The sequence below is a fragment of the Anomaloglossus baeobatrachus genome, chromosome 1 (assembly GCF_048569485.1).
Source record: "Anomaloglossus baeobatrachus isolate aAnoBae1 chromosome 1, aAnoBae1.hap1, whole genome shotgun sequence".
Taxonomy (NCBI): domain Eukaryota; kingdom Metazoa; phylum Chordata; class Amphibia; order Anura; family Aromobatidae; genus Anomaloglossus; species Anomaloglossus baeobatrachus.
Genome location: NC_134353.1, coordinates 321,475,352 through 321,498,897, shown reverse-complemented (window position 1 = coordinate 321,498,897; position 23,546 = coordinate 321,475,352). Strand labels below are relative to the sequence as shown.

General features: G+C 47.6%; 1 protein-coding gene across 1 annotated transcript; it reads left to right on the top strand.

Annotated features, from left to right (window-relative positions):
• Positions 1-13,035: 13,035 nt before the first annotated feature.
• LOC142298795 (protein FAM200C-like) lies at positions 13,036-15,024 on the top strand. Its single transcript, XM_075341794.1, has one exon. The coding sequence runs from the start codon at positions 13,036-13,038 to the stop codon at positions 15,022-15,024; it is 1,989 nt and encodes a 662-aa protein (XP_075197909.1).
• The last annotated feature ends 8,522 nt before the right edge of the window (positions 15,025-23,546 follow it).

Below are 23,546 nucleotides of genomic sequence, written 5' to 3'. Positions count from 1 at the left end.
CTTGGTCCTTTCCCCACTTCATCTTTCAAACTTACTAGATGCCTTGACATTTAGTACCTACTTCTACAGGTATGCCCTTGACACCCCTCTATCCTTCCCCTTATTAAACCTAGTGACATGTACTGACAGCATTTACTTGTCGCCTTTATAGCATTATTCTGATACAAGAAATTCCGCATTTACCTGAGATGCCTGGGTGCTTTTTCTGAAAATTCATTCTAAATTGACATAGGTATGTCACCCACTGCTGCTCCCTTTTTTGCGTTGTATAGCATATTGTTCACTGTAACCATGGGAACCTTTTACATATATTCCTATGGAGAGCTTATTTTGTTTTTTTGTTTTTTATTCAAATTATGTAATGTGTATATTTTCTTTTCCTGTAAAACATTCATGTATATTGCATTGTTTGTGACATTGTATATCCTTTTTCTCTTTTTTATTTATATATAAAAATTAGTCCTTGAAGAAAACCCTCGGGTTGAAACGTTGGACAATATAAGAACAGAGATCAATAAAAAAAAATTTTGAGCACCACATTGGACTCTTTTCATATTTTCCATAGTGTACCGGAGTATATTTGTTATTGTCTCTTTGTCTGTGTCTGTCTCTTTGTGTCTGTTTCTTACCCTACCTATGTCTGTTTCTTACCCTGTCTGTGTCTGCCTCTTTCCCTGTCTGTGTCTGTCTCTTTCCCTGGCTGCATTGTGATACACCAACATTCCATATAAGGGCGTGGCTGCGCATTCTTCTGAAGTTCTGGCTGCACTGTGGCTCCCAGCTCCATTTGCTTTAATGGAGGCAGGTTCTTTGGCGAATAACTGTAAAGCGTGGGGTTAAAATTTCCCCACAAAACATAGCCTATGACGCTCTCTGGGTCCAGACGTGTGAGTGTGCAAAATTTTGTGGCTGTAGTTGCGACGGTGCAGATGCCAATCCCGGACATACATACATACATACATACATACATACACACACAAACACATACACACATTCAGCTTTATCTATATATATATATAATTGCCCTATTCTGTCTGTCTGCCTGTCTTGCTCCAAAATTGTGTGGTTACAGTGACAACTTTCGGATTGGCCGCCGGGCTCGGCCTGGCCCCGCCCACCCCCACGGATTGGCCTCGGCCTGGCCCCGCCCCCCGCATGGATTGGCCGCTCGCCCCGACCCTCGGCACGCATCGACCGCTCGGCCACGCCCCTTCCCCCGAATTCAAACGAAGCCCCGACCCCCCCAGCCCAGACATAACCTTGCGATGCTGGGATCGTGACAGAGCTGGTAACCATGATAAACATCGGGTAACTATAGGAAGCGCTTCGTATCATGGCTACCAGCGTACACTGGTGCGGTCAATAATGAAGTGGCATGCAGCGGTGAAAGAGTTAAAGACACTGCAAGACACTTCATTATAGGCAGCGGGCACCCCCAGAAGAGAGAAGACAGAAGAAAGAAGACCCCGCAGTCATACTCACCAGACGCCAACCGGGAACAGGTGAGCGCATCAAGGTCCTGCAGCGGCGGAACACACACACACACGCACACACATAAGAACAGACACACACACATCAGATCACACTCACTCACTCTCACACACACCTCACACACACATCAGATCACATCCACACACTCACAACATCCAGTGATATCGCTTACTTCTCGGCGGCGATACTGTGCGTGCAGTGACCTTCCAGGACCTGCCGGAGGATCACATGGCCAGAAGCATGTGGTATCTCCGGGTGTTGTGAGTGTGTGAGCGCGTATGTGCGATATCGTCAGTGTGTGTGTGTGTGTGTGTGTGTGTGTGTGTGTGTATGCGATCGGATGTGTGTGTGTATGCGATTGGATGTGTGTGTATGCGATCGGTTGTGTGCGTGTATGCGATCGGACGTGTGCGTGTATGCGATCGGACATGTGCGTGTATGCGATCGGATGTGTGCGTGTCGGCAGAAGGCAGAGGAGCACGGCGTGCAGCACAGCTGCTGGGACCGCCCACCGGAGGGCACAGGGAGAAGTGGAGTGTGAGTGTATGTGATCAGATGTGTGCGTGTATACTGTCTGATGTGTGACTGTGGAGCACGATGGGGAGTGCGCAGCATGGGGGATGGAGCACGATGGGGGGTGCGCAGCATGGGGGATGGAGCACGATGGGGGGTGCATAGCATGGGGGATGGAGCACGATGGGGGGTGCGCGACATGGGGGATGGAGCACGATGGGGGGTGCATAGCATGGGGGATGGTGCACGATGGGGTTGCGCAACATGGGGGATGGAGCACGATGGGGGGTGCGCAGCATGGGGGATGGAGCACAATGGGGAGTGCGCAGCATGGGGGATGGAGCACGATGGGGAGTTCGTACGATGGGGGGTGCGCAGCATGGGGGATGGAGCACAATGGGGAGTGCGCAGCATGGGGGATGGAGCACGAGGGGGAGTGCGTACGATGGGGGGTGCGCAGCATGGGGGATGGAGCACGATGGGGGGTGCGCAGCATGGGGGATGGAGCACGATGGGGGGTGCACAGCATGGGGGATGGAGCACGATGGGGAGTGTGCAGCATGGGGGATGGAGCACGATGGGGGTGCACACCTCCCCCCAAAACACACACACACCGCCACACGCGCACCGCACAACAAACCACACACACACTGGGAACCACAAACACTGCCCTACACAGACACCCACACACACAGACAACGCCACACACACACAACACCCAACACACAAACACCGCGGCATACACAAATATACGCACATACCGCGCAACACACACACATTGCACAAAACATACCTCCCACCAAAACACTCACACGCACCCCACACCCACACAAACCGCGCAACACACACAGCACCACACAAAGACAACACTGCAGACACACAGCGCTCCACAAACAACGCAACACACACACCGCAACACACAAACAATACCGCTCTCACCCACCCCACCCAGACAACACCCAGAACATTTACAGCGCCCTACATGAACACTTGGCAACTACACACAACAACATCGATATATATAACAAAAATCATACATTAACTACACAATAAATTCTAGAATACCCGATGCGTTAGAATCGGGACACCTTCTAGTATATATAAATATATATATATATATATATATATATATATATATATACTACAGTTCAAAAGTTTAGGGTCACTCAGATATTTCCTTATTTTTGAAATGAAAGCACATTTTTTTCCAATGAAGCTAACATTAAATTAAACAGAAATACACGCTATACATTGTTAATGTGGTAACTGACTATTCTAGCTTCAAACGTCTGTTTTTAATGCAATATTTACATAGGTCTATAGAGGCCCATTTCCAACAACCACCACTCCAGTGTTCTAATGATACATTGTGTTTGCTAACTGTGTTAGAAAGCTAGTGGATGTTTAGAAATCCCTTGAAAACCCTTGTGCAAGTATGTTAGCACAGCTGAAAACAGTTTTGCAGATTAGAGAAGCTATAAAACTGACCTTCCTTTGAGCTAGTTGAGAATCTGGAGCATTACATTTGTTGGTTCCAGTAAACTCTCAAAATGGCCAGAAAAAGAGAACTTTCATGTGAAACTTGACAGTCTATTCTTGTTCTTAGAAATTAAGGATATTCCATGCGGGAAATTGCCAAGAAACTGAAGATTTACTACAACGGTGTGTACTATTCCCTTCAGAAGAGAACAAACAAGCTCTAACCAGAGTAGAAAGAGAAGTGGGAGGCCCCATTGCATAACTGAGCAACAAGAGAAGTACATTAGAGTGTCTAGTTTGAGAAATCGACGCCTCACAGGTCCACAACTGGCAGCTTCATTAAATAGTACCCGCAAAACGCCAGTGTCAACGTCTACAGTGAATAGGCGACTCTGGGATGCTGGCCTTCTGGCTAATAAAAGGAAAAGATTAATATGGTCAAAAGAACACAGACATTGGACAGAGGAAGATTGGCAAAAAGTGTTATGGACAGACAAATCGAAGTTTGAGGTGTTTGGATCACACAGAAAAACATTTGTGAAATGCAGAACTGCAAAGATGCTAGAAAAGTGCCTTACGCCATCTGTCAAGCATGGTGGAGGTAATGTGATGGTCTGGGGTTGCTTTGGTGCTGATAAAGTGGGAGATTTGTACACGGTAAAAGGGAATTTGAATAAGGAACCCTATCACTCCACTTTGCAACGCCATGCCATACACTGTGGACAGCTCTTGATTGGAGCCAATTTCATCCTACAACAGGTCAATGACCCAAAGCACACCTCCAAATTATGCATGAACTATTTAGGGAAGAAGCAGGCAGCTGATATTCTATATGTAATGGAGTGACAAGCCCACTCACCAGATCTCAATCCTATTGAGCTGTTGTGGGAGCAGTTTGAATGTATGGTACGCAGAAAGTGCCCATCAAGCCAATCCAACTTGTGGGAGGGGCTTCTGGAAGCATGTTGAAAAATATCTTCAGATTAGCTCAGCAAATTAACAGCTAGAATGCCAAAGGTCTGCAAAGCTGTAATTGCTGCAAAGGGAGTATTCTTTGACAAAAGCACAGTTTGAAAGAGAAAATTATTATTTCAAATAAAAATCATTATTTCTAACCTAGTCAATGTCTGGACTATATTTTCTATTCATTATGCAACTCGTTTGATAAATAAAAGTATGGTTTTTCATGGAAAAGACAAAATTGTCTGGGTGAACCCAAACTTTTGAACTGTAGTGCATACAGTGTGTCCACCCATATCCTGTCCACCACCATTAACTTGAGAACGGCGGTAGCTATCGGAATAGAATGCGCTATGCAATGAAACCATCTATAGCGCCACCTGGTGGAAAGCAATAGAGTTAGCATTTTTATCTCGAAAACAGAACGAGATAGAGAAAAAAAGTGAATTAAAAAATTGTAGGGCATTACCAATTCAATACAAATTTACACCTTGCATACAGAAATGCTATGATATGAAACCCATGACCCCCCCCCCAAAAAAAACCATTGCATGCTGATCACGCATATGGCGCTCATTTAAGTTTGATGCTCAAGGTTGCCACCGTCAGCTGCAATGCACATCTGGACTCTGGACAGCATACTGTATCTTGCTGCACGTTGTGCAATATGGTAGGTGACACGTTTGCACAAGCATCTGTGATACGTCGTCATAGGTCCTGCAATGTTGGAGGAGAGGTCGCATACACCTGCTGTTTGATGTGACCTCACAGAAAGAAGTCCAATGGGGTCAGGTCAGGTGAGCGTGGAGGCCACTCCATGCAGCCACCATACCCAATGACTTGTAGGAAGGTCTCCATGAGGTATCGCTTCACGTCCGCAGCCTTGTGAGTTTTACACGTTCTAATCATAGCATTTCTGTATGCAAGGTGTCTATTCGTATTGAATTGATGATGCCCTACAACTTTGTAATTTACTTTTTTTTCTCTATCTCGTTCCATTTTCGAGATAACAATGCTAACTCTGTTGTTTTCCACCAGGTGGCGCTATAGGTGGTTTCATTGCGTAGCGCATGGATACTTTACTATACCTATACCATAGACACCACTTCTATGCCTATAGCTGCCGCCATTCTCAAGTTAATGGTGGTGGACAGGATAAGAGTGGACACACTGTATATATATGCACACACACATAGTATATCACAAAGTTGAATACACCCCTTACATTTTTATTTTAATATGTTTACATGGGACAACATTAAAGATGTGACATTTTGATACAATTTGGTGCACTCTAAATAACTCTACACACACTCATTAATGTCTAAACCACTGGAAACAAAAGTGAGTACACCCCTAAGTGAAAATTGCCAAATTATGCCCAATTAGCCATTTTCCTTTCCAAGTGTCATGTCACTCTTTCTCTTCACCGCCAATGGTAAAAACATTAAAAAACTAACATTTTTAACTTTTACTATGTTGTCTTGTATTCTCAATGTATTTGTTTAAACCATTTGGTGCTAAAATAGTTTAAAATCCAATAATAGTTTTAGATAGCAAAACAAAGCTCCAAAAAAACATTTTAAAGTATTGGCAGAAGGGTACTGTCACGCTCCCGGTGTCCCAGCAGCCCTCCTTACCCACTGAGTCGGTTCCTGCATCGCACCACCGCTCCATACCCACTGATCCAGTCGTACCTGCATTGCACCACCGCTCTGTACCCACTGATCCAGTCGTACCTGCATTGCACCACCGCTCTGTACCCACTGATCCAGTCGCACCTGCATCGCACCACCGCTCCGTACCCACCGATCCGGCCTCACCGTCATTGCACTGCTCCTTACCCACTGATCCACTCCACGTGTCCACCGGTCATGGCTGCCACTCGTGCTCTCCTGTGTCCTGCTCCTGGTCTCATGAGTCTGACTCTGAGTATTAGCCTCATGCCTCTGTATAGGACCAGGCCGCGCCCACTCTCCTGGTTTTATGGACCCAGCACACCTGAAGCAGGATGTGACATACGGCTGTGCTGGATATATAAGACTGGCCTTTCCATAGGGGCGTTGCCTGATCAACGTGTCTAGAAGCTTTGTCTTTTGTGCTAGGGGCTCAGGCCCCCTGGTGCCGTGTCCTGTAGACTTCTTGTCTTTGCTCCCTGGTACCTGTGCCTGTCTTCCTTACCGTCCTGAAGAACTTTGTGACTCTGCTGACCTGGTTATACCTGTCCCGGCCACGCCAGTGCTCCGGCTGCCGTGTACCCTGCCCTCCGGTGGGATACTCGGTCCAGTGGATCCACCTCCTGGGCTTACCAGTCCTCCCTGCCCTGACAGTTTGATCAGGCCATGGATCCCGCTGGAGCACAAACATCTGAGCTGGCCGAACTACGCCAGGAACTGGTGCAACAGCGTGACACCTTACACCGGATGCTGAAATTCCTGGCGTCCATGGACCACCGGTTATATACACTGCAGACCGCTGCCTCGTCTGAGTCCACGCAGCAACCAGTCTCCGGCTCCGAACCAGTTTCCGCCACGGCCTCGCAACTTCGCCTCGCTGCTCCGCCTCGCTATGCAGGGGATCCCAAGTCCTGCCGCGGCTTCTTGAATCAGTGCTCCCTGCATTTCAAGTTGCTTCCTCATTTGTTTGTCTCAGACCAGGCTAAAGTGGCGTTCCTGATGTCACACTTGGAAGGCGAAGCTCTAGCCTGGATTAACCCCCTGTGGGAGAATGAGGATCCAATGACCACTAACATCCGGGAATTCTTGCACGCTTTCCGAAGTACATTCGATGAACCCGGACGTACCACCACAGTGACCTCTTCGCTCCTCCGGCTACGCCAAGGGACCCTGACCGTCGGCCAATACGCCATCCAGTTCCGCACGCTCGCCTCTGAGCTGGGCTGGAACAATGAGGCCTTGACGGCGGCCTTTTGGGAAGGACTCTCTGGCCGCGTCAAAGACGAGCTTGCTGGCCGTGACGTTCCACGCACCTTGGACGCTTTAATATCCTTAGCCACCCGGATTGACCTCCGTTTCCAGGAGCGAACCAAAGAGGTATTCCGGGAGAAGCTACCACCCCGTCATGCCTTGTCCCCGCAGAGGCCTACCACTCCTTTGCCCCTGCCTTCCTGTGACATGTTCCCGGAACCCATGCAAATTGACCGACTGAACCAAGCCAAGCAACGCCGTGCAGAACGGCTCGCCCTGGGCCTGTGCTTCTATTGTGGAGACGGGTCACACATGCTTCGGACATGCCCTGAGAAACCTGGTAGACCCCAGGCCCAAGGGATGGTGGGAACCGCTACCCTTGGCACCGGAATCCCCTCCGTTCCACTTACACAGACTGTCCAGGTGACGACGAAGAAGACCAGGTTCACAGCAGAGGCCCACATCGATTCTGGGGCGGCGGGTAATTTCATACGCCAGTCTGCAGTGGACCGATACCAAGTACCTGTGATCCCGCTTGCCAAGCCCCTCTGGTTCGCCTCCGTGGACGGCAAACTGCTATACGAACCTGTCCGATATACCACTGAACCAGTAAGACTCCAGGTTGGCACATTGCATACTGAGACCATCACCTTCTTTGTGATCCCGAGGATGGCTCCTGAGCTCCTGTTGGGCCTGCCCTGGCTTCAACTTCATGACCCTGCCATTAGTTGGCACTCTGGCGCTATTAACCGCTGGGGGTCCTCGTGTCATGACCACTGCCTACAGCCCGTTCCTCGGCCCCTGTCACCCGAGCCTGCTATGCCGCAGGAAGAAGAAGAGGCGACGACTCAGTCCAGCGGTGTACCACAGCTCCTGGCACTTGTGCCTGTGGTGCCACCGGATCCAGAAGCACAGTCGACGCAGTCCAGCGTCGTTCCACCATCCCTGGCACTTGAGACTTTGATGCCCCCTGCTACTGAGGATGACACACTTTCCTGTACCCGGTCCGAGACGCCCGAACCGGTCGCCCACGACTCCAGTCCTGCTTCTGACTGTCTTCCCTTATCCGTTGCCTCCGTTGCCGCTGACTTGGGTTCTCCGATACGGGACATAGTGGCCATGAAAACGGTCCGGGGTAGGCAGTCCTTCCTGGTCGATTGGGTGGATTGCGGCCCCGAGGCTCGGTCCTGGTTGTCCCGGAAGTACGTTGCTGCCCCTCTTCGGCGCGCCTACATGTCCCGGCCGCGGGGAGGGGGGCTTCAAGGGGGGGGTACTGTCACGCTCCCGGTGTCCCAGCAGCCCTCCTTACCCACTGAGTCGGTTCCTGCATCGCACCACCGCTCCATACCCACTGATCCAGTCGTACCTGCATTGCACCACCGCTCTGTACCCACTGATCCAGTCGTACCTGCATTGCACCACCGCTCTGTACCCACTGATCCAGTCGCACCTGCATCGCACCACCGCTCCGTACCCACCGATCCGGCCTCACCGTCATTGCACTGCTCCTTACCCACTGATCCACTCCACGTGTCCACCGGTCATGGCTGCCACTCGTGCTCTCCTGTGTCCTGCTCCTGGTCTCATGAGTCTGACTCTGAGTATTAGCCTCATGCCTCTGTATAGGACCAGGCCGCGCCCACTCTCCTGGTTTTATGGACCCAGCACACCTGAAGCAGGATGTGACATACGGCTGTGCTGGATATATAAGACTGGCCTTTCCATAGGGGCGTTGCCTGATCAACGTGTCTAGAAGCTTTGTCTTTTGTGCTAGGGGCTCAGGCCCCCTGGTGCCGTGTCCTGTAGACTTCTTGTCTTTGCTCCCTGGTACCTGTGCCTGTCTTCCTTACCGTCCTGAAGAACTTTGTGACTCTGCTGACCTGGTTATACCTGTCCCGGCCACGCCAGTGCTCCGGCTGCCGTGTACCCTGCCCTCCGGTGGGATACTCGGTCCAGTGGATCCACCTCCTGGGCTTACCAGTCCTCCCTGCCCTGACAGGTACCATATCAAGGTCCCTTAAATGCCAACGCAAACTCCGTATAGCACATTCAAAAACACAGGAGAAGAAGGAGTTTTAAATGCAAAATATATTTATTGTAGACAAGGAGGGGTTAAGGCAAGAGATTTAAAACAAGTATGCAGGGCAGAAGTGGCAAACGGATATAAGTGTCAATACAAAAATGTATACATAATAGCAAGCAGGCATAAAGAGTATGCAGAAGACCTGCTAGGACAGGGGTCGGGAACCTATGGCTCGCGAGCCAGATATGGCTCTTTTGATGGCCGTATCTGGCTCGCAGACAGGGCTCCTACCTGTCTATGGGAAGGATGCATGCACCGCGCTCCATCAGGCCGCGGTGCACGCTGATATTGGTAGTTCTTTGATGGCCTGATAAGCATTGGCGGCAGTGGTGAGCGGCAGGGAGCATGGACTACATTTCCCATAACTCCCTGCATAGCCGCGCCGTCTGCAAGCACGCACCTGCGACCAGGGCCGGCGTCAGCACCCGGCAAACCCGGGCAAATGCCAGGGCCCTGGAGAGCCGGGGGGGCCCACTCGGCCTCGTCAGTTCTCCTGTCCCTTGGCCGGGGCCCACTCGCCTTTATAGTTCTGCTGCCCCCGGCCGAGTTCCGGGGACCGCAGTCCTCGGCAGCAATCTGCGGCGCCGTCACTTTAAGGCGCGCAGACATCCTGTTTTGAATTTCATCTGTGGGCGGAGCTACCGCCTTCTCAGTCCCACAGATGAAGGAGGCGAGCTTCTGTCCGGCGCTGTGTGGGCCCCCTCTCCACCGTGACCTAATCGGGTAAATGCCCTCCCCGCCTCCCTATTATGGGCCCCGGTGAGCTGCTTCTAACCCCCCAGATGTATGCCCTGCCAATCCCCCCCCCCGCCGATTCCGCGGGTGCTGGCCACACCGATTCCGCGGGTGCTGGCCCCGCCGATGCCGTGGGTGCTGGCCCCGCCGATGCCGCGGGTGCTGGCCCCGCCGATGCCGCGGGTGCAGGCCCCACAGAGCAGCAGAGTTGTGTGTATTTGTCTGTATGTAGCAGAGTTGTATGTGTTTGTCTGTATGTAGCAGAGTTGTATGTGTTTGTCTGTATGTAGCAGAGTTGTATGTGTTTGTCTGTATGTAGCAGAGTTGTGTGTGTTTGTCTGTATGTAGCAGAGTTGTGTGTGTTTGTCTGTATGTAGCAGAGTTGTGTGTGTTTGTCTGTATGTAGCAGAGTTGTGTGTGTTTGTCTGTTTGTAGCAGAGTTGTGTGTGTTTGTCTGATTGTAGCAGAGTTGTGTGTGTCTGTTTGTAGCAGAGTTGTGTGTGTTTCTCTGTATGTAGCAGAGTTGTGTGTTTGTCTGTATGTAGCAGAGTTGTGTGTGTTTGTCTGTATGTAGCAGAGTTGTGTGTGTTTGTATGTAGCAGAGTTGTGTGTGTGTTAGTCTGTATGTAGCAGAGTTGTGTGTGTTTGTCTGTATGTAGCAGAGTTGTGTGTGTTTGTCTGTTTGTAGCAGAGTTGTGTGTGTTTGTCTGTTTGTAGCAGAGTTGTGTGTGTTTGTCTGTTTGTAGCAGAGTTGTGTGTGTCTGTTTGTAGCAGAGTTGTGTGTGTTTGTCTGTATGTAGCAGAGTTGTGTGTGTTTGTCTGTATGTAGCAGAGTTGTGTGTGTTTGTCTGTAGCAGAGTTGTGTGTGTTTGTCTGTAGCAGAGTTGTGTGTGTTTGTCTGTATGTAGCAGAGTTGTGTGTGTTTGTCTGTTTGTAGCAGAGTTGTGTGTGTTTGTCTGTTTGTAGCAGAGTTGTGTGTGTTTGTCTGTATGTAGCAGAGTTGTGTGTGTTTGGCTGTATTTAGCAGAGTTGTGTGTGTTTGTCTGTTTGTAGCAGAGGTGTGTGTGTCTGTAGCAGAGTTGTGTGTTTGTATGTAGCAGAGTTGTGTGTGTTTGTCTGTATGTAGCAGAATTGTGTGTGTTTGTCAGTATGTAGCAGAGTTGTGTGTGTTTGTCTCTGTATGTAGCAGAGTTGTGTGTGTTTGTCTCTGTATGTAGCAGAGTTGTGTGTGTTTGTCTGTCTGTATGTAGCAGATTTGTGTGTGTGTTTGTCTGTATGTAGCAGACTTGTGTGTGTGTGTCTGTCTGTCTGTAAGTGTATATGACTGTATAGATTTGTCTGTTTATATGTATTTTTGTGAGTTTGTCTTTAAATATGTATATGTATGTGTTCGTATCGGTGTCTGTGTGTGGATGGGGCCCACTGGGACTCTTCCGCCCGGGGCCCACAAAAACCTGGAGCCGGCCCTGCCTGCGTCCCCTAGTGAAGCGGCATCTGCCTCCTCCCTTGTGTCTCCCTTGGACGTTCCAGAAACCCCTGGCTGTGCTGCTGCTTTGAAGGTGAACATTATAACATGGAAATTGTTACACAGCCTCATGGTCAGCAGCAGTGAGCTGCATCAATAAAGGGGCTGTGTAATACAGTGTGTCCCACCAACCCCCCCTTCCCACTTCACCCCTGAAAATAATCCCACATAATCCGTTATATAGCCCCCCCCAAAAAAATAAAAATATGGCCTTAAAAAACATCTGCCACCCATATTACACTCTTGGGGGCTTTAAATTAATCTCTTGTGGGCATAAGAAACTGATTTAAAGGACCACTATCAGGGCAAAAATCTGTTCTGAGCGCTTCTTTACAGCTCTGGAGGTCTCCCAGAGCTGTAATAAAGCGCTCAGGAACGGCGCCCGTGCTATATGTTATTGGGGCGCTAGCCCCTGTTTTTACCTTCTCCCATAATGCAGCGATTCCACCCGATGACGTATCTGTGTGGGATCGCTGCATATACTTTCACTCTAGCACGCATGCGCCGCCGGCTCTGCCTCCTCGGCGCTTGCTGAACCGAGGAGACATGAGCTTCATAACCCCCTCCATTTATATTCGTTGTGCTCCGCAGCTCTTACTTCCGCGTTGAACCGTGCATCTTACGTCGTGCTGCCACTGGTGCGCATACGCTGCCAGCAGATTCCATTTACCTCTATGGAGAGAGAGGGAAGTACTTGCTCCTTTTAGCTAATAAAGCCCCTTTATACTTACCTATTGTTCTGACCTCAGATTTATGTCCCAGAAAGGAGTTTTGACTGTTCCTGTCACAGTGTCTCTTCTTTGCTCAGTGACTGTTTTTTCATCGGAAAGACTGGAAGTTGTGAAGCTATCTGCGCCATATTGGTGAAGAACACCAAGTTGAGAAGAAGCGACCTTCAATCAAATTGCAGACTCCCCCCAAGGATAAAATTTGAGTTAAGAAAATATCTAAACACAAATGGGGCTTTATTAGATAAAATTATGATGTTTTGAATGTAATAGGTACGTAGGCAGGGGTGGGTGATGTTGCTTGTAGTCACTGGGTGTAATAGGTATGGGTAAGGGCACACCACCTGTAGTCACTGGATGGGGGGGGGCTACTGGGGTGTAGTAGGTATCCCTACAGCTGACATCTTACCCATATGGTGGGCCATGCTGGGGTATTGAAAGTGACAGCTGAACACGGCCGGCGTCAACACCCGACTAACCCGTGACGAAAAGAAGACAGCTCTTCTAGAGGTCTACTAAAGTTCTATAGCACAAGGACCAAAAGAAACCTGGAGTTGGCCCTGCTTGCAGACAAATCCACAAATTAAAGAAATAATGACTCAGAGCCTTCTTTTCACCCCACAGTACTGCCCTTTATTGAAGAAGATGGCTAAAAGAAAGAAGGATGAGGAGTATCGTACTTTTCAGCAGGAGTGGACAGACGAATTTGCCTTTATGGAGAGAGCAGGTTCACCAGTTTGTCTTATATGCAATGATAAAATTGCATCCATGAAGCGGTCAAATATAAAGCGCCACTTTGACACGCGCCATGCTTCATTTGCATCGAAATATCCTGCAGGGGACAGCAGGAAGAAAGCCTGTCAAGAGCTGCTGTGCAAAGTGCAAGCTAGTCAGCAGCAACTTCGAGTTTGGACCCAACAAGGTGACTTAAATTCGGCTAGCTTTGTTGGTGCTTTGGCAATTGTCAGAAACGGAAAACCATTCACAGATGGGGAGTATGCCAAAACATTTATGCTTGATGTTGCCAATGAACTTTTTGATGATTTTCCGGATAAAGCCAAGATTATCAAACGGATAAAAGACATGCCTCTGTCAGCAAGAACAGTTCATGACCGTGCCATCATGATGGCAAATCAGATTGAGGCATCCCAAGTGAAGGACATAAACACAGCTCTGTTCTTTTCTCTTGCTTTGGATGAATCAACTGACGTAAGCCATATATCTCAATTCAGCATCATTGCAAGGTATGCTGTCGGTGACACGTTACATGAGGAAAGTCTTGCTGTTTTGCCTCTGAAAGGGACAACAAGAGGGGATGATTTGTTCAAGTCATTCACTGAGTTCACTAAAGAAAAAAATCTACCAATGCATAAACTTATTTCAGTGTGTACTGATGGTGCTCCATGCATGGTAGGAAAAAACAAAGGATTTGTAGCGCTTCTTCGTGAACATGAAAAAAGACCTATCCTTAGTTTTCACTGCATCCTACATCAGGAGGCACTTTGTGCTCAGATGTTTGGTGAGCAGCTTGGTGAGGTGATGTCAATTGTCATTCAGGTGGTCAACTTTATTGTTGCCCGTGCTTTAAATGATCGCCAGTTTAAAACACTCCTGGATGAAGTTGGGAATAATTATCCTGGTCTGCTTCTGCACAGCAACGTGCGCTGGCTGTCAAGAGGGAAGGTGCTCAGCCGTTTCGCAGCTTGTCTGAGTGAAATACGAACTTTTCTTGAAATGAAAAACGTTGACCATCCTGAGTTGTCCAACACTGAGTGGCTCCTGAAGTTCTTCTATCTTGTAGATATGACTGAACATCTGAACCAGCTCAATGTGAAAATGCAAGGCGTTGGCAATACAGTTTTATCGCTTCAACAAGCTGTGTTTGCATTTGAAAATAAGCTGGAACTGTTTATCGCAGACATTGAAACAGGTCGTTTAATACACTTTGAAAAACTGGGAGAGTTTAAAGATGCATGCACAGCAAATGAACCTGCACAACATCTTGATATTCAGCAGCTAGCAGGCTTTACATCCAATCTCCTGCAATCATTCAAAGCGCGCTTTGGAGAATTTCGCGAGCACACTCGTCTTTTTAAGTTCATCACTCATCCACATGAGTGTGCACTGGACAGCACTGACCTGAGTTATATCCCTGGTGTCTCCATCAGAGATTTTGACCTACAAGCTGCTGACCTGAAGGCTTCAGACATGTGGGTGAATAAGTTTAAATCACTTAATGAAGATTTGGAAAAACTTGCACGACAGCAAGCAGAGTTGGCAAGCAAACACAAGTGGAGAGAAATGAAACAACTCCAACATGCAGACCAGCTGATTGTCAAAACATGGAATGCACTTCCTGTCACATACCAAACACTGCAGCGTGTGGGTATTGCTGTACTGACAATGTTTGGCTCTACCTATGCATGCGAGCAGTCTTTCTCACATCTAAAGCACATCAAGACTAACATACGTTCACGTTTAACGGATGGAAGTCTCAACGCCTGCATGAAGCTAAACCTCACCACGTATGAACCAGATTACAAAGCCATCAGCAAATCCATGCAGCACCAGAAGTCACATTAATGGTAGGAAGTATTCTATTCATCGTTGGTTAGCAACAGCATTAAAACGTTATTATGTTATAAAAAAAAGAGTTCGGAGATTTGTTGTTCTTTAAAATTAAATACAAGTCAATGTGTGCACTTTATGTACAGTGAGACTATTTAATAAAGTTCAATTATTTATTACGCTGGGTGTGCCTGCTTGTATGTACCACTTTAAGTAGTAAATGCTTTAGTTCCCTATGGGTCTGAGCCTCTCTTTTTTGTTCATTTTCTGTAAGACCAACACTTTTAAAAGGGCCACTGACAGATACAATTGCTCCAGCGGTTACTTAGTACACAAAGGAGTGTTCCTCTCTGCTGCACTAAGCCACCGCTGGACCTAAACAATAATTTGCTGTAAAATAATAAAATAGATAATTGACATAACTGACAATGCGTTGTGTGACATGTCCAATATTCCAGCTTCTTTCTTCTGCGAATGCCTCAAAGCTGGCATTCTCTCAACATCAGGTGGGAAGAATGCCAGCTTCCAGTCATGCGCAGGAAAAAGAAGAAGCCAGACTGCTGGACTGATGTCATGCATCGCAAGTTCACAATGTAAGTTATTTATTTGATTTTTTTACTGCTAATTACCATTGTTTCAGTCCAGTTGTGGCTTTATACAGCAGGGAGGAGCATTCCTTGCTGTACTAAGTGAACATTGAAGCGATTGATCTGTCAATGGCCCTTTAAACATATTGTACGGCTCTCGCGGAATTATATTTCAAAATATGTGGCGTTTACGGCTCTCTTAGCCAAAAAGGTTCCTGACCCCTGTGCTAGGAGATGCAGTGATCTCTTACAGATCGAGTGTGAGATGAACTATCAAAAAGACATAAAGTGCTACAGTGCAGAATATTTCATATCAAATGTTTTACACTCAGGGTCGGACTGGTCTATCGGGTCATCGGGGAATACCCCGGTGGGTCCCGGGTCAGCAGTGGGTTTACATTGTGTGGTGTAACTGCGGGCTTGTAACCACTGGCTGGGCCAAAGGCAGGGGGGCAGCCTGTTTCTCAGGGCCGGAGACTAGGCAGCTGAACCAGGGCCCCCATGCTCTGAGGGGCCCCCGGTCTTTCATTCCTAAACTGCAGTGATGGTACAAGTAATGTACTATCACTGTAGTTTCCTCTGTTGCAGAATGACCTTTGGTAACATCACAGTCATGTGACTCACCAAAGGCCCTTAACTCTGCACTGCAGGAGTCCAGTCTTTCAGATGCACATGCATTTGAACAATGCGGCGCCAGGACTGAGGCAGAGAAGCTCTCCTCAGCCCTGCACCGACATACCGTTATTACCAGGGCCGCAGCTGCAAAGAAGAACATGCCCAGGCACCAGTAAGTGCTCCAGCAGGAGCCAAAGATGACATTTAGAATAATTTAAGATGAGGGGGGTCGTGGTAGGCGAGGAGTGGAATTACTTTATAGGGGACATTATGGGGCACTGGGGCACATTATAAAGCAAAGTTGACAATTTTGGAGCAGTGGGAGACTTTATGGTGGAATGGGGTGCATTATAAAGCAAAGTGGGACATTATAGGGCAGTGGGGGACTTTATGGTGCAATGTGGCACATTATTGGGCAGTGGGGGCCCTTATTATGCAAATTTGGACATTATGGGAGCAGTGGGGGACATTATGAAGCAAATTGGGACATTACGGGGCAGTAGGGGACATTGTGAAACAAATTGGGATTTTATGGGGAAATGAGGGATGATATGAGGCAATTAGGAAGGGGATTGTGAAAGGTGGCATAGTACAGTATAATGAGGAATGGGGGGGGGGAATTTATGCAGAGATGTAGTATGGGGGAGATATAGAAAGGTGAAGTTTTGGGGGGACATTATGGAAAAGGGCACTTTGTACGGCTATTTTGGAAAGGAGAAGTGTGAGGGAGGATATTTTGTGCAGGAAGCAATTAACAACCCCAGACTTCTGATTCCACCAGCTAAAATAAGAGACAGTGTATTCACCTCCCGTGGTGGCACGGTTCGAGCACTAGCAGTAATCACTGTTCAGGACTCACATGACATTGTGACATCACGGAAGCCCCACATCCAATCAATGCCGGCTCTGTCTCCCCACCTTTAGATTAAATAAACAATCATTTGAGAAAACATAGGGACCCAGGATTGGAGTAATCTATATATATAATTGCCTTATTCTGTCTGTCTGTCTGTCTGTCTGTCTGTCTGTCTATCTGTCTGTCTGTCATGCTCCGAAATTGTGTCCTTACGGTGACACAAAGCTGATTGGCCGCTGGGCTCGCCATGGCCCCGCCCCCCCACACGGATTGGCCGCTTGCCCAGGCTGCGCCCCCACACGGATTGGCCAGCCGCTCGCCCAGGCTCCGCCCCCCCCACAGATTGGCCTCTCGCCCCGGCACCCTGCAGGCATTGGCAATTCGCCTATTCCTCCCTCTCTCTGGTTGTTTGCAAATTTCTCTCTTCAGAAACATGGCGCCAGAGTTCGCACCTGCGCATAGCGCTTATCTCCGGCGCCATGTTTCTAAAGCCCGCAGTAGCTAGTATTTTGCATGCGCCCTCGCTTCTTCAGATCCTGTTGTGACCGAAAAGGAAAGAGTTGTCTCAGCAGATAAGAAAGAAAATGTATAGATAAGCATGTTAAAGGTAAAGGTTATAAGACCATTACCAAGCAACTTGATGTTCCTTTGACTACAGTTGCATATATTATTCAGACATTTAAGATCCATGGGACTGTAGCCAACCTCCCTGGATGTGGCCGCAGGAGGAAATTTGATGACAAATCAAAGAGACAGATAATATATGAATGGTAACAAAAGAGCCCAGAAAGACTTCTAAAGAGATTAAAGGTGAACTTCAAGCTCAAGGAACATCAGTGTCAGATTGCACCATCTGTCGTTGTTTGAGCCACAGTGGACTTCATGGGAGCTGACCAAGGAGGACACCATTGTTTAAAAAAAAAATTAAAAGCCAGACTGGAATTTGCCAAACTACATGTTGACAAGCCAAAAGCTTCTGGGAGAATGTCCTATGGACAGATGAGACAAAAATTTAACTTTTTGGCAAGGCACATCAGCTCTATGTTCACAGACGGAAAAAGAAAGCATATCAAGAAAAGAACAATGTCCCTACCGTGAAACATGGCGGACGCTCAGTCATCTGCATCTGTCACAGGGTGTCTTGAATCTGTGCAGGGTACAATGAAATCTCAAGACTATCAAGGGATTCTAGAGAGAAATGCACTGCCCTGTGTCAGAAAGCTTGGTCTCGGTCACACGTCATGGGTCTTGCAACAGGATAACAATCCAAAACACACAGCTAAAAACACTCAAGAATGGCTAAGAGAAAAACATTGGACTATTCTGAAGTGGCCTTCTATAATCCCTGACCTAAATCTTATTAAGCATCTCTGGAAAGAGCGGAAACATGCCGTCTGGAAAAGGCAAACTTCAAACACTGGAGCAGTTTGCTCTTGAGGAGTGAGCTACAATACCTGTCGAGAGGTGCACAAGCCTCATTGACAGTCACAGGAATCATTTGATTGCAGTGACTGCCTCAAAAGGTTGTGCAACAAAATATTAAGTTAAGAGTACCATCATTTCTGTCCAGGCCTATTTCATGAGTTTTATTTTTTTTTTAAATTCTGTGGAAGAATGGTTGAAATGCAATGTCTGACTTTCATTTGTTCATTTTCATAGATTTTTCATTTATTATTACTTTTGTCAGACTCAAGTTATTTCTGTGACCATTGTGGGATTTTCTTTCACTAACCCCTTCAGCCCCCAGCCTGTTTTCACTTTAAAGACCAGGCCATTTTTGCAATTTTGACCAGTGTCACTTTATGAGGTTATAACTCTGGAACGCTTCAATGGATCCTGGCGATTCTGACATTGTTTTTTCGTGACATATTGTACTTCATGTCAGTGGTAAATTTAGGCAGATATGTTTTGTGTTTATTTGTGAAAATTTCGGAAATTCGGCGAAAATTTTGAAAATTTCGCAATTTTCAAAATTTTAAATTTTATGATTATAAATCTGAGAGATATGTCACACAAAATAGTTACTAAACAACATTTCCCACTTGTCTACTTTACACCAGCGCAATTTTCGAAAAAAAAAAAAATTTTCATTAAGAAGTTAGAAGGGTTCAAAGTTCATCAGCAATTTTTCATTTTTCCAACAAAATTTACAAAAAAAAATGTAGCTACCACATCACATTTGGAGTGTTTTGAGAAACCTAGGCAACAGAAAATACCCAAAAGTGACCCCATTCTAAAATCTGCACCCCTCACTGTGCTGAAAACCACATCCAAGAATTTAATTATTAAACCTTTAGGAGCTTCACAGCAACCAAAGCAATGTGGAAGGCAAAAATGAAAATGTTACTTTTTTTTACACAAAAATGTTACTTTAGCCATAAAATTTAGCATTTTAACAAGGGTATCAGGAAAAAATGCACCATAAAATTAATTGTGCAATTTCTCCTGAGTACACCGATATTTCATATGTGGTAGAAATCAATTGTTTGAGTGCACAGCAAGGCTCTGAAGGGAAGGAGCATCATTTGAATTTTTGAAAGCAAAATTGTCTAGAATCATTAGTGGATGCGATGTTGCATTTGGAGACCCCCTGAGGTGCCTAAACAATGGAGCTCCCCCACAACTGACCCCATTTTGGAAACTAGACCCCTCATGGAATTTATCTAGATGTTTAGTGAGCCCTTTGAACCCCTGGAAGCTTCACAAAAGTTTATAATGTTCAGCCGTGAAATATATATATATATATATATATATATATATATATATATATATATATATATATATATATATATATTGTTTTTACCACGAAATTGTTATTTCAACCAGGTAGCTTTTTTTTCACAAGGGTATCAGGAAAAAATGAAAATGCACCATAAAACGTATTGTGCAATTTCTCCTGAGTACACAGATACCTCATATGTGGTGGAAAGTAATTGTTTGGGCGCACGGCGGGACTCAGAAGAGAAGGAGTGCCATTTCACAGCAAAAATGGTTGGAATTATTAGCGAACGCCATGTTGCATTTGGAGACCCCCTGAGGTGCCTAAACAATGGAGCTCCCCCACAAGTGACCACAAACTAGACCCCCCATGGCATAAATCTAGATGGGTAATGAGCACTTTGAACCCTCACGTGCTTCATACATTGAGTCATAAAAACAAAAAAGTACTTTTTTTTCCACAAAAATGTTATTTTAGGCTCAATTTTTTAATTTTTACAGGGGTAACAGAATAAAATGGACCGCAAAATTTGTTGGGCAATTTGTCCTGAGTACGCTGATACCTCATATGTGGCAGAAAACCACTGTTTGTGCGCACGGCAGAGCTCCAGAGGGAAGGAGCATCATTTGACTTTTTAGATGGAAAATTAGCTGGAATCGTTAGCCGCACCATGTTGCGTTTGGAGATCCCCCTGAGATGCCGAAACAGTGGAGCTCCACCACATGTGACCCCATTTTGGAAACTAGATCCCCCCCCATACAAAAAAATATTAGTTTGGCAAAATAAAAAATATGGACGTCCGTAAAAAAAAAAAATATGAGCGCCTGCAAGTGACACTTAAGCGGGCTTTAGACGCTACGACATCGCTAGCTGATGCTAGCGATGTCGAGTGTGATCGCACCCGCCCCCATCGTACGGCCGATATGTGGTGATCACTGCCGTAGCGAACATTATCGCTACAGCAGCGTCACACGCACATACCTGCTCTGCGACGTCGCTGTGACAGGCGAACTGCCTCCCTTCTAAGGGGGCGGTTCGTTCAGCGTCACAACGACGTCACAGCAGCGTCACTGAACCGCCGCCCAATAGAAAAGGAGGGGAGGAGATGAGCGGCCGGAACATGCCGCCCACCTCCTTCCTCCCTCCTTTTCCGGTGGACGCAGGTAAGGAGATGTTTGTTGTTCCAGCGGCGTCACACACAGCGATGTGTGCTGCCGCAGGAACAACAAACAACATTTGGAATTGGCGTTTGGAATTTTTTTGCCAGTACGCCGTTTACCAATCAGATTAATTGATTTTATATTTTGATAGATCCGCGCATATAGATCTCGCTGCCAGACTTTGGCAGCGAGATTTAAGAGGTTAAATGTTGCGAGTGGAAGCGATTCCACTCACAACATGCAGGCACACATGTCAGCTGTTGAAAACAGCTGATATGTGTGCCGACCGCCGCCGCCTGCCCGCGGCAGGGGGCGGGGCTTAACAGGACACGCTCCATGACGGATATATCCGTCCATAGTCGTGAAGGGTTTAAAAGATTGTGGTATGGCACAGCTCATATTTATCCTGTACTCTACGCTGAGCGCTTGCACTGAGATCATACGTGTTTTTGCTGCATCCAAACCGCTACAGTACAAGCACAATAGATGGATTTATAAAAAATCCTGACTCGCCCACCCCAGGGCTATGGGACACCCGGTGCCGGACCGGACTAGTCCGGTGGTAGTCAGTGGTGGCTGGGCCCGGCTCCGTGGCCCTGGTGGGTGTCAGTTGAATATGTGGCTTGAATTAAAGTTTGTGTTCGTGACGCCACCTGTGGTATGCGGCTACTAAGCCGCCGCTGCTGTGTGAGGCCTCCGGGATGATGTTATGGCAGCAATGGTAGTACTGCTCCCCACAGGTGGAGCAATGCCCGGGGCACGGTTGGTGCTTGTGGAAGTCTATGGTGCTGCGTGACTAACACGGTGCAGGGCCGACCAGCAATGAAAGAAACAGGCACAAACAGTAGTCTCTTTACCTTCTCCTCTTTTACTCGGCAGAAACTTAGTCCAGGGAGACCGTCACAGATGGTAAAGATGATCCGGCCGGCCTGGAAGTGCCTGGGGTGATCTTTGGCCAGTTGAGTATGAGGCCTACTCCTTAATCTTTCTCTGCTGTGTTAGGACACTGCACTTTGGGTTTGCAGTTGCCCTCTTGCTGCTGGGACTTGTTGTTCGTCCCCTTTTCTGTGTGGTAGACTGCGCAGGCCCTCTCTGGTGCTTCTCTGCTGGAGTCTACACCGGGCCCTTGGGATGCAGCTGTACCTTCAGATTGCTTCTGGGACAGGGGGCTTACAGCTCTCCTGCCCTCCGGATTCAGCTACCAGGGATGGATTTTATGCCCTGGCAACTACAGACTCCGATGTCCGAGTCCCTGCTGTGCCTCTCTGCTCCCCTTGCTTCACTGGGCCAAGCTATCCCAGCTCTAGGCCCCAGTTTACAAGGCAGCACTACTCTGCGTCTGCACTCTTTCACTCCTGTCTCCAGACTAACTACCACTTCCTCCTTCCAGCCAGACTTAAGGAATGCTCCCTGAAGTTCCAGGTTCAGAGCTCCCCCTGCTGGCCGGAGGGAGAACTGTGTTGAGTGTTAACTTACTGGCCAATAGATCTCCCAATTACCTCCAGGCTCAGCATTAACCCTTTTGGGAGGGCAATGCTGTTGTGGCGACCAGGTCCTGGGGCGCCACACTCCCCCTTAGTTAAATTCAGTACTCCCGGACTGTAGAAACAAACATGACATGTTAGAACATTTCATCCCATTATGGGAGGCGCAAATACTTTAACGTTACAACCTTAAACATTACTATAAGAGTCCAGTGTGGCTCCCTGCCGGGTGTCCATTACACTGCTCCATGGGGGACCCGCCGCGTTCAAACCCCCAACGTAGGCTCTGGGCGTGCGTCAGAGCATTGATGACCCCACTCTATGCACGCCGGACGGGTTTTTCTTCAGGGGTGTTGAGCACACTGGTGCTAACTATGAACAATTTAGGTGTTGGCCACCCATAGTCCAGTGGCCCAATTGTCCATTTTCGCAATCAAAGAAAAAGAAAACATTTTGTACACAACATGACAGACATTTTGCATAACTATTTACATTCTAATAAGTACTCTTTCCCTTATACAGTTGACTCCCTATACCTTAGAGGGGGTTGTCCCCGAGTGCTGCGCTGGGACCTACGTAGCTCTGGTGTTTGCCCCTGACTACGTGGTGCGTCTTCTATCTCAGCACTACAGGTGGGCCTAACCCCCATAGGTAAGCGTGATGGTTGCCTTTGTGATCTAAGAGTCGCCAAGGGTATGACAGGTTCACCACTGACAGGGGGTTGATCCTCCTGTTCCACTGCTGGCGTGTCATCTCGTGCTGGAGCGGACGATTCTTTAGGTGGATCCGGAACCTTTTCCGTTTCTGGCTCGACCAACTGCGGAAACGTCAAAACTGGTACCACTATGGCATTGTTTATTCGGGTCCAAGTTTTGGGGAACTTTCCAAGGATGGTTTGAATCATCTCCCCTTCTTTCTCTTGACTTTGGGGACTTCCTTGTACTCCTTCCATTTCTCTTTGGATTCTGCACCGTTCAGGGCACGCTTTCAGGCGGTCTCGGGAAATTGCTTGATAGGTCTTGCCTTCATCTTTGCTTATGAGGCATACCTTACTATTGTCAAAGTTGGAGGGGATAATGGTGTAGGGCTCGCTTTCCCACTGATCATCCAATTTAT

Coding starts and splice junctions, on each gene's coding strand:
- LOC142298795 (XM_075341794.1), top strand. CDS start 13,036: ATGACTCAGAGCCTTCTTTTCACCCCACAGTACTGCCCTTTATTGAAG.